This window comes from Spea bombifrons, chromosome 7 (assembly GCF_027358695.1).
Source record: "Spea bombifrons isolate aSpeBom1 chromosome 7, aSpeBom1.2.pri, whole genome shotgun sequence".
Taxonomy (NCBI): Eukaryota; Metazoa; Chordata; class Amphibia; order Anura; family Pelobatidae; genus Spea; species Spea bombifrons.
The window spans coordinates 25,618,599-25,634,454 of NC_071093.1; the positions used below are offsets into that span (position 1 = coordinate 25,618,599).

The 15,856-nt window shown below is 40.0% G+C and overlaps 1 protein-coding gene across 1 annotated transcript in view; it reads left to right on the top strand.

The window, feature by feature from the left end:
- Window positions 1-390: 390 nt before the first annotated feature.
- The window catches only part of SLC29A4 (solute carrier family 29 member 4), a 35,529-nt gene continuing 20,063 nt past the window's right edge, over window positions 391-15,856 (top strand). The window contains exons 1-4 of the mRNA XM_053470680.1: window positions 391-555; window positions 4,118-4,314; window positions 13,165-13,302; window positions 14,680-14,793. Coding sequence (XP_053326655.1) covers window positions 4,143-4,314; window positions 13,165-13,302; window positions 14,680-14,793 — 424 coding nt within the window. The 5' untranslated portion in view covers window positions 391-555; window positions 4,118-4,142. The remainder of the gene's footprint in view (window positions 556-4,117; window positions 4,315-13,164; window positions 13,303-14,679; window positions 14,794-15,856) is intronic.

A 15,856-nucleotide genomic window follows, 5' to 3' on the forward strand; every position in this document is an offset into this window, starting at 1 on the left:
CCTGGAGGCCAGTACAATACATAAAATAAAGGCGCTTTAGAGAATAATCAAATTAGTATGTTTATTCATGTGACGGATAGGCACTGCCCTTTCAGTTAGCACATGGGGGGTTAGTGGCATACTTTGAGGCAGGGGGTAGAGTGTTCAATACTTCCTTTAATTGCATGTTTAAGGATTGCATTTAGCGGGTATTGAATATGAGAAGACAGCCATCACAATATTTCCCCGTAAACAAGTGTCTCCGGGCCGGCAGCTGTGCACTGTTTGTTTAGGTACACGGACAACACTAGTCACAGAGCGTTGGGGGAGGGTGAAAGGGGATTGTCGATGACTGGAAACCCCCAAGCTGTCTTCTGTCAGGCTACAAAAGCAAGAGGGAGAGGAGCGAGCGTGATCTGCATAGGTGTACGCGAATGAGCTGAGCTCTCTCGTTATCGTTGCCGAGGTTTTGTTTCTGCAAATCATAGTCTGCCTCACGCCTCCATCTTTCTATCCAGTCTCCATCATTTGTGTTGGATGGTACCTTGAGCCGCTTCCTGGAAGCAGTCTCTCTAGGTAGGAACAGTATCTCTCTTATGGCAAATGCGCTTACTGTTTTTCCTCCATGTTTGCATCTCCTTCCCTTGTATATAGTTCCTATAGAATTAGATGGTCAAATATTACATACTGTGTCATATACTGTGCTTTTTATGTTTTCCTGCAATCGGATGCGTTTCCCCAGCATTTACTGGCTGTGAGTTTCAAGAGGAAGAAGAACATATTTACTATAGGAGAGAGTGCCCCACGCAACATTCTAGTTTAATCTAAAACGAATTGTGGAATTCATGGGGTTAAATGAAAGTAAACAATTGCAGTATTTCAATTTGTTTTTTGTTTGTAAACATAGCAAATGGCAACTGTTTGTTGAAAAGCTAACCCGATTTCAATTTGCCATATGCAACAATTGGGATGATCAAATGTTGCTGCAGGACACAGCACGCCCATTGCCTTCTCTGATAATCGAGTGATGCTGCACAGAAATCTGAGAATCCTGTTAAACCCCAACAAATATATTAGTATTATCATTTGTTTCTTCTTGGCCATTACTTTCTAGTGAATATTAGTATGTTTATATGAAATCTAACGTTCCTCCTACAGCGCGCTTAAGACTGAATTCTGCAACAAACTTCTTGCTAGATCTCCTGTCCAGAAACCTAAATAATGCAAGGTAGACCATGGATGTGAGGTTTGCAGGTTATACTATATTTTTGTGTCCTGAATCTTATTAAACAGTGGTACTAAGTTCTCAGGTGTGCAGGTAGCTATACCAAGTTATTTGAAGACTGCCATGTGCACATTTTAATGTTTGTAGTTGCTTACGCTCTTGTATTTCAGTATATCTTATATGTAGGAAATAAGTTCTGTTATGGTAAGAATAAAAGACCTATAGGAGACAATTAAAAATGCATATTTTCATCAAACCAAGGAAATAATTAATAAGTGAATAAATCACTAAATCGATAAATAAATGCTACATATGCATATCCGTAATAATAAGCAGTTACAATTCAAGTAAAACACCAAATGAATAAATTAGTAAGTAGATAAATAGATAAACACTCTGTAAGACAACTCATAATAGCAAAAACAATCCATCAGGAAATAAATAAATACATATGGTACTGTGTAAATATATCCATAAATAAAACAATAAATAAGCATTATTATATATTGAGTATAAATTTATTGATTTAGTGATTTATGACTTTTATTAACTTATGATTTATTTACTATAACTGGTCATTATACTGTACGGTACAGTGTTGGCGAGGGATTACCTGCATTTTCATATTCATGTTTGTCAAATATGTTTTTCTGTATACAGCTCTTTTTATTAGTTTTAACTTCTTTAATTTCATTACATATTCTTTTTTGGACTTTTAAATTAGTTGTTTGTATATTTGTGGGAATAGTTAGTTTACTAGGACTTTTTTATTCTTTCACAACATATATATATATCTATATACAGGATCATTTGGAGTCACAGACTATTTTCATTATTTTCATTATATTTAGCGTATTGGATTTATTATACTTCATTTTTTTAGCAGTAGTTTAGTTAACTTTTATTCTACTTTTTGTTTTTTCAAATTTTACATTTAAATTCTTCATTTAGCCCCATTCATAGATTTTTATGCATATACTTTACAACTGTGTAATTCCTCCCTACTTATGCACACACCCATTAAAAATGTAATTGTAAATTTATTTAAACTTTACTTTTAATCAGCGTGGCTGGCTTTATGTCCTTTTGTATGATGAAGGAAAGAAGATTATTATTATCACAGAAACTTCTACGGAATTTATTTTATTGGAGTAAACATGAGTCCAGCTAACCTGTATTCCTCAAGTAGTGTCATCCTGTAGCATCCCATTGTCCTCTTCCTAGTTTAAATACCCATTAATAAAACTGTTGAACTGCTCACTAGACTCTTTCTTTTTATAGAATTCCTTAATACACCATATAGGACTAGTGTGTAAAATCTCTGTTCTTGGCACCATTTCCCTAGTCATAAATGAAAACCTCTTATTCACAGTGTATAGCATACTCTCTCCCAAACACAGATAAAACATCAGACAAAGGAGTATATTTGGAGATGAGTGAGTATGGAAACCGCTATAAAGAGCTTTGAAAGCAAGAGGCAGGATTTTGAAAAGGGACCTGAAACACACAGGCAGTCAGTGAAGAAACTGACAGAGGGAAGAGGTGTTAGTAAAGTGACGAGTGAGGAAAATAAGTCTGGAAACAGATGGTGTTCATGGTGAATTGTAGAGGGGTAAGATAGGTATGAGCAAGACCAGCTAAGACAGCAGTCAAGATGGGACATGAACAAGTGCCTTTGTGACATCTTGTGTTAGGAAGAGACAAATGGGGACAGTGTAAGGTGGGGGCAGTTGTTTGAGACAGACAGGATGTGGGGGGTGAATGAGAGGTCAGAGTCAAGGGTGACACCAAGGCAGCAGACGTGAGAAGACAGGGATATAATTGCACCATTGACATGTTCTGTTAACAATAGATAAAATTGAGAAAAGCAACAAGAGGATTGTGGACATGGTACTTGGAGAATCATGGTGATAGGAGTGAAATGGTAGTGAAGAATAAAGGGAGTAGAACAAACAAAGGGGGTAGCTTTAAGGACCTTCACTTTAAGGACACCCACAGGTAAGGGCTTAGTTATGGCCCAGCTATTTCCCTGTTTATGTATGCTCACGTGGCTAGAACAGAACATCAAAACGCCAGCAGGTCTGTCAAACGTCAGTAGAGATATAACGGATAGCTCCATGTCAGGTATTTACTAACTGATTAATTACCCTGCAATAAAATTGCAGACACATGGAGGAGAGTGTAGAATTGCTAATCAACAGAGTATGCAGTGGAATTATTCCCTTGGTAAACTCATGTTTAATGGCACTTAGGAAACTGGGATTTAGATGGAAAATGGCACCTAGATGAAAAGTGACATGTGCTTTCAGGAGGCTTGTGATTTCAAAGTAAGTTGAGATTCAGGATGGCCCATACAAAGATAAAACATCAGAAAAAGATACTGTGGATGAAACCTGTTTCAGATCCTTGCCTAGTTTACTGAAAACATCCGTTACCACGCTGACTTGCTTACATGACAAATCATTTGTCCCTAGATGAACATTACATCCAAATTTCCATCTTGTCTTGCTTCCTTAACAGTTGTTAAAATGTGTCATCTATCTATGTTGATAAATGGGATAAATGTTGCATTTTGGTTGCTGTGTCCTAACATAATAGCCATTGGTGCATAAGATGGGCAGCTTGCTTACAGTTGCCTGTTTCCCAGTCTATTCTGATGGCAATTCAGGAGCCATTAAGTTTGGGGATCCAACTTCAGCTGCTCCTGATTGTCTCTAGCATCCGAAGCATCCTCAGAGGACCAGTGAAAAAAAACAAAATGTAACATTGTACCAAATTGCAATATTATGACTTGAGAAAAATAAATAGTATTTACAAGAAATAAATTAATTTGTAAATAATATAATTTCAATAAATCGATAACTATACCAAGAGAAATATCTGTAATGAATCATTGGTCTGCTTCATTTGCAGGGGTCATCTTATTGAATCCAAAGAGATGACAATGCCCTCTGTTAGAAGAAACAGTGGCAAAGGACTAAGCCCAGCTCTGACTCCAGAAGTTAATGTGGTCACAAGCTTCAGTTTTGACAGTTACCAGCTGGAGGAAGAGGAAGTCCATACCACTGGGAGTCAACGAGCAGATGGTGTTCTTACATTCATGGAGCCAGGTAGTAGTGTATACAATACAAAGACCTGGGGGGATTATACGGAAAAGATTATTATTCCACAGATATATCAACATTTAGAATATTAGTGCTGCTGGAGGAAATTAATACAAATCTATTTGTTTCTAGCCGTAAGGAATTTATATGAAATGAATGAAAATAAGTCAGGACTGATGCATTTGGAGATGAAAGAAAACATACTTTTCTGTCGGTTATATAATTTGCACTAACCTATTTTTGTCTGAGTCCTATTTTGAGTGATGCTACTCAGATTTGAGTTTGTAAGAGAGATGAATATGTCACATTTATTATGGAAATGCAAAGGGCAAGCTGCTGGATGTTTTTCATGTGAATAGAGTCATTTTAGCTCTGCATTTCATAACGCTTGGACAGTCAGTGAGGAGAAACTCACATTTATGTAAAAAAAACCTCATAATCCCCACAGTCAAATGCACTGAACTGGGAGTTTGTAGGAGCGTTGAACATACACTATATGACTTTAAGTATATGGATGCCCCTTCTAATTATTGAGTTCAGGTGTTTCAGCCACACCCAGGGCCACACCGAACCGCCGCCCGCGGTCATTCATTAGAAGCGTGGCCGCGGTCATTCAGCAAACGTGGCTCACGGTCACTATGGGGAGTAGTTGGAGCGAGTCAGCCAGTTAGGAGGACCTTATGGGAGCGCCACGGCACGATTGCGCGGCGTCCCTTATTGTAATTACGCTCCTGCCCTGCAGGGGGGGGGTTATGTTTTGCCTAGGGTGGCAAAAATCCTTGCACCAGCCCTGGCCACACCCATTGCTAACAGGTTTATCAAATGCACATAGGCATAGCATCACTATAGACAAACATTGGCAGTGGAATGGATGGTACTGAAGAGTTCAGGGACTTTAAACATGACATTGTCATAAGCAGCTACCTTTGCCACAAGTCAGTTTTCTACCTTGCTTGATTAGCTATTAATGTGAAGTGTAAGCGTTTAGGGAAAACAACAGTTTAGCCACAAAGTGGTAGACCATGCAGAGCAGGACCGCAGGGCTACAGAGTTCCAAACGGCCTCTGGAAGCAACATCAGCACAAGTACTGTGCATCTGTAGCTTCATGAAATGAGTTTCCAGGGCTGGGCAACTGCAAACAATCTGAAGCGTCAGCTGGAGTGTTGTAGAGCACACCTCCACTCGGCTCTGAAGCATTGAAAATTAGTTTTCTGCAGTCATGAATCATGCTTCACTATCTTGGAGTCTGATGGACTAATCTGGGTTTGGCGGATTCCAGAAGAATGCTACCTACCGTAATACATAGTGCCTAATGCATGTGCTGTTGCATGGTTTGGGCTAGTCCCCTTAGTTACAGTGAAGACATTTTAGACTTTGAGTTTCAACTTTGTAGCACCAGTTTGTGGACGGCCCATTCTTGTTCCAAAATGACTGTGCGCCTGTACATAAAGCAAGGTCCATAAAGACATGGTGTGACAAGTTTGGTGTGGAGAGAGTCGAGTGGCCTGGATAGAGCCCTGACCTTAACCCCACTGAACATTTGAGATGCATTAGAACCCAGATTGCAAGCCAGGCCTTCTCGGCCAACATCAGTACCTGGCCTTACAAATGCTCTTTTGGTGTATTGGGCACAAATTCCCACAGACACACTCCAAAATCTTGTGGAAAACTTTCCCAGAAAATTTAACCACAAGGATATAGCCACAAAGATGGGGGGGCAATTCCATATTAATGCCCATGGTTTTAGAATGGGATGTCCAACAAGCTCATAAAGGTGTGATGGTCAGACGTCTGACATGGCTATAAAACCTTTTGCTCCAAGTTGAACCAAGAAAACAAAACAAAAACCCATCACTGTGATTTCTAGCATAGGAAAGGTGGCAGTTCAGAACATCACTTTCATCTCCCCTTATCTGTCTTAAAATAAATTTCCTCATATTCTTACTTGGATAACCCCAGAGGCTGTGGGTTATTCGTAGAGTCCTGGGGGCTGAACTTTTGTAGAGACTTTACTTAATGACTATTGCATTTACTTCCTCATTCCTCAGTGACCTCACCATGCCATCTGACACCTACAAATTAAAGGCTTAAGCTTACACCTCAATACCATGTTATCTATGTGATGGGGATCCCTATACAGTCCGAGTAGCTCCCCCGTAGAGATCTTCCTTGCCGTTGAAAGTACAAGGGATTAACCCTTCATATTCCCCCAAGCACTTAGTGTAGGGGTAAAACAGAACCCTCCTAGGGACCTCTTAAACATGTTATTAATACCAATGATATCACAATGACATCACTTAGCTCACTTTATTGTATTATTTTAGTGATTTTTTTTTATTGGTAAACACTTTTTTTTCTTTTCTTTTTTTGTTTTGTTTATTTTTTTCAGCTTGTGAGAAGAGTGAGAAACATGAGAAACAGAGTGAGAAACTCTCCTCCCTGCGACCCCCCCTGCACTGATCACAGACACTGTGATCCCCAATACAAGTCTACAGAGACTTGCATGGAGTTCACAGTGTCTGTGATCGATGCGTCATCAGAGCAATAGTCATCTAGACAGACCCTGCTGGGGATATCCTGTCCTCCGTTGACCTTCCTGGTGACGTCAGCAGTGACACGACTCGGAAGGGAATGCCTTCACGCCGGCATCCGTTACAAGCGATTGGGCAGCAGCAGAAAGGCAGTGATGCTGGCTTCTGCTGACAGGGTGGAGTTCAGGCTGTCAAACGACAGATGTTTCTCTGCTGCTGCAAGAAAGTCAGGACGTACCTGTATGTCCTAAAGGGCTTTACTAGATGCATTTTTAGGATGTACAGGTACGTCTATAGGGGACTGAATGGGTTAAAGAAAACATGAGTATACAGGCAAAACACATTTTTTTATTTCTTATGGGATTCATATTCAACTGTAGGTTATAACAGAACAGCACATAAAAAATGACCCCTGTTCAAAAACCTGCATACCTTTAGTTCTTAATACTGTGTGGCCCCGTCACACTGTGTATTGCCCCCCTTTAGTATCAATGACAGTGTGCAGTCCTTTGTAATACTTGTCTATGAGGCCTCAAATTCTTGCAGGTAGTATAGCTCCTCATTCATCATGGCAAAATACCTCCAGGTCTTACATGAACCACATGTTTGAGACCTCCCCAGAGTGACTCGATGATATTAAGTTCAGGAGACTGTGATGGCCACTCCAAGTTCAGGATGGTATTTTTTTCGCTATGACCTTGTTGACCCCTCTCCAAACATAGAGCTTATGTTCGTGACCATAAAGCTCTATTTTGGTCTTGTCACTCCAAATTACAGTGTGCCAGAAGCTGTGAGGCATTTCAAGGCATATCGGAACTGGGCTTTTTTGTGGCATTGGCGCAGTAAAGCCTTCTTTCTGGCAACTCGACCATGCACCTCATTTTTGTTCAAGTATGGTCGTATGGTGCTTCTTGAAACAACCACAACGTATTTTTCCAGAGGTTGCCTATGGGTTTTTCTTTGTATCCAGAACAATTCTTCTGGCAGTTGTGGCTGAAATCTTTCTTGGTCTACCTGACCTTGAACATTACTGACTGCCATTTTCAAGGCTTTGGATATCTTTTTATATAATTTTCCATCTTTAAACTCATTAACTATTTATACACAGACAATTTAAAAAGCCACAGGTGTGGGAACTTAACCTTTAATTGCCATTTTAACCTGTATGTGTCACCTTGTGTGTATGTAAGAAGGCCAAACATTTAAGGGTATGTAAACTTTTGATCAGGGCCATTTGGGTGATATCTGTTATTATTATGACTTAAAAAGGAGCCAAACAACTATGTAAGTATAAATGGCTTCATAAATGAGTAGGTCACATACAGACATTACACTCTTAAAACAGACATGACTACCTAGGGCTCGACCAATTGCCCTTACAAACCATGTGTTTGACAGAGGTTACTACTCCAATGCATGGAATAAAAAAGGTGGAGTAGCTTTTATCTTACTTAATATATCTCCTTTTGTGGTTTGTGACACTTATCGAAATGAGAAAAGTAAATTCTTACTTCCAGCAGGGACTTAAATAAACCATATTGTATTTTGACACATGATGTCCCGCTCCCTCCTTTGGTTCTCACATACAAATCTCTTTATAGGGAAAGTTAAGGGACCTCTAATAGTAAATGGGGACATGAACGCTACCCCATCGTATGGGCACTTCCTCTCTGAATGAGTTTATAGAGAGTTTTGTCATCACAATTTGGTGCATCACTGAGCTGAATAAATATTATTCCGAGTCAATCTCCTCTCCTGAGGCAGCTGTGGCTGGGTAAAACATAGGCTCTCCTATTACTAAGGAGGTAAGAACATTGAAATACATGTTCTCCCACAGAATCGACAAATCAGGCAATTTCTACGAATCTATACAGACGATACAGACGATGATACATCTCAAGCCCACAGCATAATTTTAAGAAATATATTAAGATACACTTCTAGCCTGTAGGTTATAGGATAGACAAGCTAGAAAGCATATCCCCCTCACTTTTCTCCAAGTGTCAGTTTTACTAGCATCCCCTCTGAAATTGGGAAAATATTGTGCACCATTTTTATACCATTATTTCCACACTTGTACGTCTGGGAATGCTACAACTCAGGAGCATATAGACTGTTAATTAGCCTCTATAAACTTGCCTACCCCAAGAAAGGACCACATAGAGTCTCTAAATTTTGGTATTACATGTAGACTGTACCATCAAGGGATTAAAGCTTTATAAACTGTCTTGAGCTGATGGTTTTGTTAATTTCTATTGTAAATGTTTTTCTGATTTATTACTCCTTCATCTAGCAACTGGATTCAATTATTCAGGAGTGTCTCAGAGAGTCCCCTCTTCCACTAGGACATGCTAGAAGCTAATATTGCTTTTGTCCCCAAAGAAGAAAGGACCTTACTAATCCAAGCAGCTATAGACCCATATTGTAACCTAACACAGACCTTACAATTTCTATGAAAATATTGGCGGATACACTAAACCCCTTTTTATCCTCTCTAATTTATCCGGATCAAGTTGGTTTTACTCCTTGTCAAGCTTACAAAAAACACATGTAGGTGTATTACCGTAATCTATCGTGGTACACTAAAGCCAACCAAATTCCATTTTTTTTATTTTTTAGACTCTGAAAAAGCTTTGGACCAACTTAGTTGTCCTTTTATGTTTTAAGTCCTATGGTGTATTAATTTTACCCTGACCATCAAAACCGTTCTTAAGGCAGTTAACCACTCCCTGACAGCACAGGTGATGCTTCTTATTGTAGTCATACAAGGGTTGTCAACCTTTATCATATTAGCGATGCCTCTTTTCGATGCTCTCTACATAATCTAACCTAGTGGGACTGAAGCACAAATCAAAGTTCCCCTGATTAACAATAGCTAATGTCCCTAAACTGTAACTTCTCTAAGAATTGTGAAGTATTTGGTGGTCTTCCTGATGAATGAGTACAAAGATCTGTACTCTACACTCCTCTACTGTACCATATATAAGGAGTTATCGGGGGTAGGGATGAATGTTAGCTCTCCTTTGAATGATGTGACCATTCAAAGGAGAATTTATAGCTTTACTTGGTCAAATGAAAGGAGGAAAGTGTCCAGAACTGTCATGTAATTTCCTACTTCTCAGGGGAGGCCTTTATCCAGTTTTTGTTATTTTCTACCAAGTGGTCAATCTCACCAAAGTCTAAGTGTGACATGCTCCAACAGGCACTCGGAAATGTACTTACAGAGATTCTTGATGGCCTCAATAATCTTTCCCATTATGTGTGTTTTACCTGTTCTTGCCATCTTCCTCTTAGAATGAATTACCCCTCCATACTTAATTCTCTACAAGTCTGGGATAAGGCTACCCACTCTGGGAAATGTCAATCTCTCACATATCCCCTTACTCCACTTTTAAGAAATAGGGCCTTTCCACCATATATGTAACCTGCTCCCTTTGGAACTTAGCTGACTTTGATTCTCTGATATGGCGATATGTTTTGCACCAGTACTATACTCCTTCCTTCGATCTCTCCCCTCAATTCACTTTACACCTTCAGACATGTTTTGCTATATGCAACAATCGGGTTTTGCTATATGCAACTATCGAGTTTTTGTCATGCTAAGGTCTCTATTTTTTTTTAAGAAGCATGTTCTAAGAGATGCCAAAACAATTAATTTGACAACTTTACACCCATATTCTTTCTCAGTCTCCTATAGCTCTGTTGACATTTATTTCCAAATGGGAAGGGGAACTATCATATCTCTGGCAAGATATATGGGAGGCTGCGTCTAAAGCTTCTTCTTGTGTTACCCCAAAAAGCATGGTATAAACCCCTCTTTAGCTAGTACTTTATTGCAGCTTCATAATACCGGTATGTATTTTAAGCTCTAAGACTTGTAGTGGAAGGAGTGTTACAAAAAGTGTTAACTTTTGTGTCTGGTAGGCTTGTACGAGTGTCCTACCATTCTGGGAGCAGGTCAGGGTCTTGTGTACTCAACCGAATGATCTTTTGAATGGTTCTTTTTATTAGCTAGACCTCTCCTGAATCTCACTCATCATGAGAACAAACTACTTTGAAAGATTGTGCTTGGGACGAGACAGGCTATTGCTACTTTCTGCTCTAAACCAGACAACCCCCTAGTTACTCTGATTCTAGATGCAATTAATTAAAATGGACAAACTAACCTTACTGGTTCATGCTCCCCATTTTATAAAACATGGACCCCATGGTTGCAGAACCTGCAACTTAATAGCTGGTGGTAATGGCTTCTTAAGCTTTTACTTATGCCATGGGTAGCTTTAGCCAGCTTGCCACAGTGTTTAGAGAATAATGTAAAGATTTACATAGCCTTCACAAAGAGTTGAGTAAAATGATAAGACTGATGATGTTTATTTTATTTTCATTTTGTAACACTTCATAGCTTCATAATTCCATTTAATTACGTACCGTATTTCCCCATGTATAAGACGCACCTTTTTTCGATGAATTTGAGGTCTTAAAACTAGGTGTGTCTTATACAGTGGTTTTAGATTGCAGTTACTACTTCCCAGTCCCTCCCTGCAGTCACACTGGCAATTGGCCCCGCCCCTTTCCGACTCACTGCCGATTGGCCCCGCCCCTTTTCTTATAGCGTCCACATGGTTCAGAAACTCATCTAACAGTAAGTAAATATTTGGGCTGCTGAAAGTTAGGGGAGGTGAGGGTTAATTTAGGGGCAGATATGGTTAATGGGGTGTTTAGGGTTAATTTAGAGCCAGTTATGGTTGATGGGGTCTTAAGGGTTAATTTAGGGGCAGTTATGGTTGATGGGGTCTTAAGGGTTAATTTAGGGGCAGTTATGGTTAATGGGGTGTTTAGGGTTAATTTAGGGGCAGTTATGGTTAATGGGGTCTTTAGGTTTAATTTAAGGGCAGTTATGGTTGATGGGGTTTTAATTTAGGGGCAGTTAATGGATGGGAGTGCCCATCCATTATATATATACCTATACTGTATTTGCTTGATTATAAGACAAGGTTTTTTCAGAGCAAATGCTCTGAAAAATATCCATCGTCTTATATTCAAGGTCGTCTTATAAGATCCAGATCCCCCGCAGCGCTGCAGGAGACCTGGATCCTCCTCTCTGGCAGCTGGTGAACATTTGCGGGATGCGTACAGACAACCTTCGCTTCTGCCGGGGCTTCTATGACAAAGCACCGGCGTGACTTGACATCTGATGCTCAGTCCAAGAAGCCCCGGCGGAAGTACAGGCCAGCAGCAGCAGAGGTTGTCTGCACGCATAGCACAGACCTCCACGAGCTGCCCCCACTAGACACCAGGGAGTCTGAAGCACGGGGGAAAAGTTTAGGGATGCACTGGTAAGTCGGGGGGGTAAGAGTGGCTTATGGAGGGTATAATGGATTTCTGGAGGCAGAGTGGCAAATAGGGGGTTAAAATGCATGTCGGGGAGGCAGAGTGTCATATAGGGGTGTATAAGGCATATCAGGGGGGCAGAGTGGCAAATAGGGGGTTAAAAGGCATACCTGAGAGGCATCCGTCACACCAGTATGGCCATTTTCGAACTTTACAATCCTCTCATAGACAACTCTACGAGAGAGAACTTTATCCCTATACTGAGCACACATGCGAAGATGAATTTGTGTTCCCAGCACACCTTCTACCCACAAAATGGGTATGACATTTTGTGGGTAGTTCCTCTTTGGTGCAATTTGGTGCAATTTGTAGCTTTTGCAGCCGTCTTCAGGGTGAAAACTCTTATACTAAACTGCAAGGGCAGTCGGCTTGTCACCGTTTCCAATGAAAATATAAAAACACATAAACTTTTTGAATGTATATATATATATTAGAAACCAATCTTATATGTGTACCATGAGATCAACCATCTCAATTTCCTGTTCTTATAATATGCATACTTATTAGCTTTCCTATGTTGTTAAGTAATTGGTTGTTTATTGATTTGGGCAGCCTTTGTAAAGGTTTGTGAAGAATAAGGCGATTATTTCAGGACACCAAATTTATTAGTCAATGCTTGCTGTGTCATATTTTGCCTTGCATTTTGTGATAAAATAGTCTATTACATGTAAACAAAAATCGCTATAGACTATAGACAGTGAAACTATAGACAGTGAAGGATTTATAATATAAGCTGTAATGGTAAAATGTTAAGCAATGTTCATGCCTGTATATTTATGCATTATTCAAGTGTTATGTGAGATAAACAAAAAACATCAATGTAATATTTAAACATAAAGAAATAGTAACAGAAATGCACCCTTTTGACGTTTCAGACAAATTGAGCCATGCACATGTTCTTTCCTCTGTGAAAATGCTCTTTGTTTATTTCAGATGCAATCTGTTCAAGTCCAGAGCCTCAGGATCGATATCATGGGATATATTTTGCAATGCTACTTGCTGGGGTTGGGTTCCTGCTTCCATATAACAGCTTTATCACAGATGTTGATTACCTGCATCATAAATATCCAGGTCTGTGCATGCAGATTACAAATGAGTGTACATACAAATACTACAAATATTCTGTGGCCTAGTATCATTGATGGGCATAAAGCAGACAAAAAATGTGACTAGACAGTCTATACTCTTTCGTAAGGGACTGGAGGAGGCAAGATGCTGTAGTTAGATTATAACCTGCCCCATTCAATCATCCCTTTGACCTTGCTCTACAAACCCATTACATATTTCCTGAATAAAAGGGAACACTGCATTCCCAAAATTAAGTAAAATGCATATTGGAGTCCATTTTGTATGTTACTGCATTAAAAGTCAGGGCATGTTCTCCTTTTTGTTAAGTGTAAGAAAATGAGAGTCTATCTTGAACAGAAGCAGGCAATGTACTGAATCCAAAGCGGTATTTAAAACAGAATGTGTGGACTGATTTGCTTGTGGAAAAGTGCACTGTAGTCCATTTAAAATGTACTTACATGTGAAGGCAATCAAACATAATTTTTACTCTTATTTCAGTACATACCATGTTTCCTTGTCACTAACTGATTTTGTCACTGCTACTGAATTGCCCTATAAACCTGTGCCTTGGTATGATGTACCAGGTCACTCTCCAAGGGAAATAAATTATATACATTTTGTTGAAAACAGCTTACAATTCTCTAGTAGTCTTTGATCACCAATGTATGGGATTTTTTTCTTTAATGGATGGATTTTTTTTTGATTGTGCAATATACGCAAGTGGTTTCATTTTTCTTTTGTTTCAAAGGTGAGTCTTGGTGAAATATAACATTTTATTAATTACATGACAACTGTATACTTAGCCCTTCTCTCTTGAGACACTACCCTTCACCCTTCTAAACCTATATATATTGCAGTGTAATGAAATACATAGGATAGGTTCCTTTGAATTATTATGGTGACCCCCTTTGCAAATGCATGAGGGATTCTGCAGAATCCTCCCATATGCATTTGCCCCTTTCCCCACCCTCACTATTTTCCGTGCAGGAGATGAGCTCAGATGTACACAGCTCCTGCCATGTGATGTACTTAACGCCAGTCAGATTCAGGCTGGCTAGGTGAACGTAGCAGGAGACAGTCTAACCTTCAGGTAGATGCTTAGGAAAATACTCCCATTTCACTCAGCCAATACGTGGCAAGACTCCTCACAGAGGAGGAAGGGATCTACAGCTTCTCCCTAATGTTCTTTACTTTTTTTTAAATTTTGAAAGAATGCACATTAAAGTGATGATAATGTGCTTTAACATGCATTATTTTGTGGTCAGGCTGGCTGGGATATTATACTGTAGCTTTAAGGAATTAACACAAAACTATTTGTGACTGTACGTAGTTTGTTCTTGGCGTTATGAAACTAAGGCATGATATCCCCCTTTTTTGCAGGCACATCTATTGTATTTGATATGAGTCTCACTTACATCCTTGTGGCTCTGGCAGCTGTTATACTGAATAATGCCTTGGTGGAGCTTCTTACTCTACATATGCGAATTACAGTGGGTAAGTTATAACAAAAAGATCTGTCTCTTTTTCCCAAGGTTACATTTCAAAGTATGGTACACTAGGTAAAACCAGGTCTTTGCAGATTAAAATAAGCAGTATGTATTAGACTTGTGCATTCAGATTTGTACAGATTGCAAATTTATGGAATTTTGTTAAATTCTGCAATTTGTACAACACACTGAAAGCTAAAAGCTAAAAAGATGTTTTATCCGAAATTTGTGGGTCCACATTCACTCACACTCTCATTCTCATTCACTGTCTCTCTCACCCTCTATAAATGTTTCCTTACCTTCTCTGCCGACCACTTCTGCCGACCATCTTCAATCCTTAATGTGGTATCTTGTTTCTTCATCTTGATCTCCGCGGACATAACCTGGCAAATTCCGTCAAAATGCGGGTGCTGCGGTGACGGCAATGTGATTCACCACAAAGCCCCCAAAAAACTTTGCGTATTTATAGAGGAGGGGCAAGCAGAGAGACCACCTCCTCTGGCCTGGTCTTCAGGGGAGTGCCGAGGCAGCTGCACAATTGTGCTCTCGCTAACCAGCCCTGCTCATCGGACGCCCCTGTGGGCAGTGTGCACCCAGGCACCATCAGCGTAGGTAGGAGGTGTCTGATGAGCAGGGCTGGTTGGGGAGATCTAACCAGCTTAGCATTAGGGAGTGAGAGGTCTGTCAATTCAGACCTCGGCTTCCGTGCTCCCTAATCACTACGCGCTGGCAAATGATGCAGAGGGATATGACGTCACGCCGGTGATCGGCATCAATAGCCGGAGCTTAGTGATGAGGGAGCACTATAGCAGAGGCCTGGAGTGACAGACCTCGCACTCCCATGACAGGATGGAAGATAGAAGATGATGGATGATGGAAAATTAGAAAAGTAAGAGATGGGGAGAAAGGAGTGTAAGGGCTGTGTATATGTGTGTGTTTGTAAGCTGGTGTGTGTGTGGGCAGTGTATGGGCAGTGTATGGGCAGTGTGTGTGTATGGGCAGTGTGTGTAAGGGCAGTGTATGGGTAAGAGCAGTGTAGGTATTTGTGTGTTTGTCAGCTGGTGTGTATG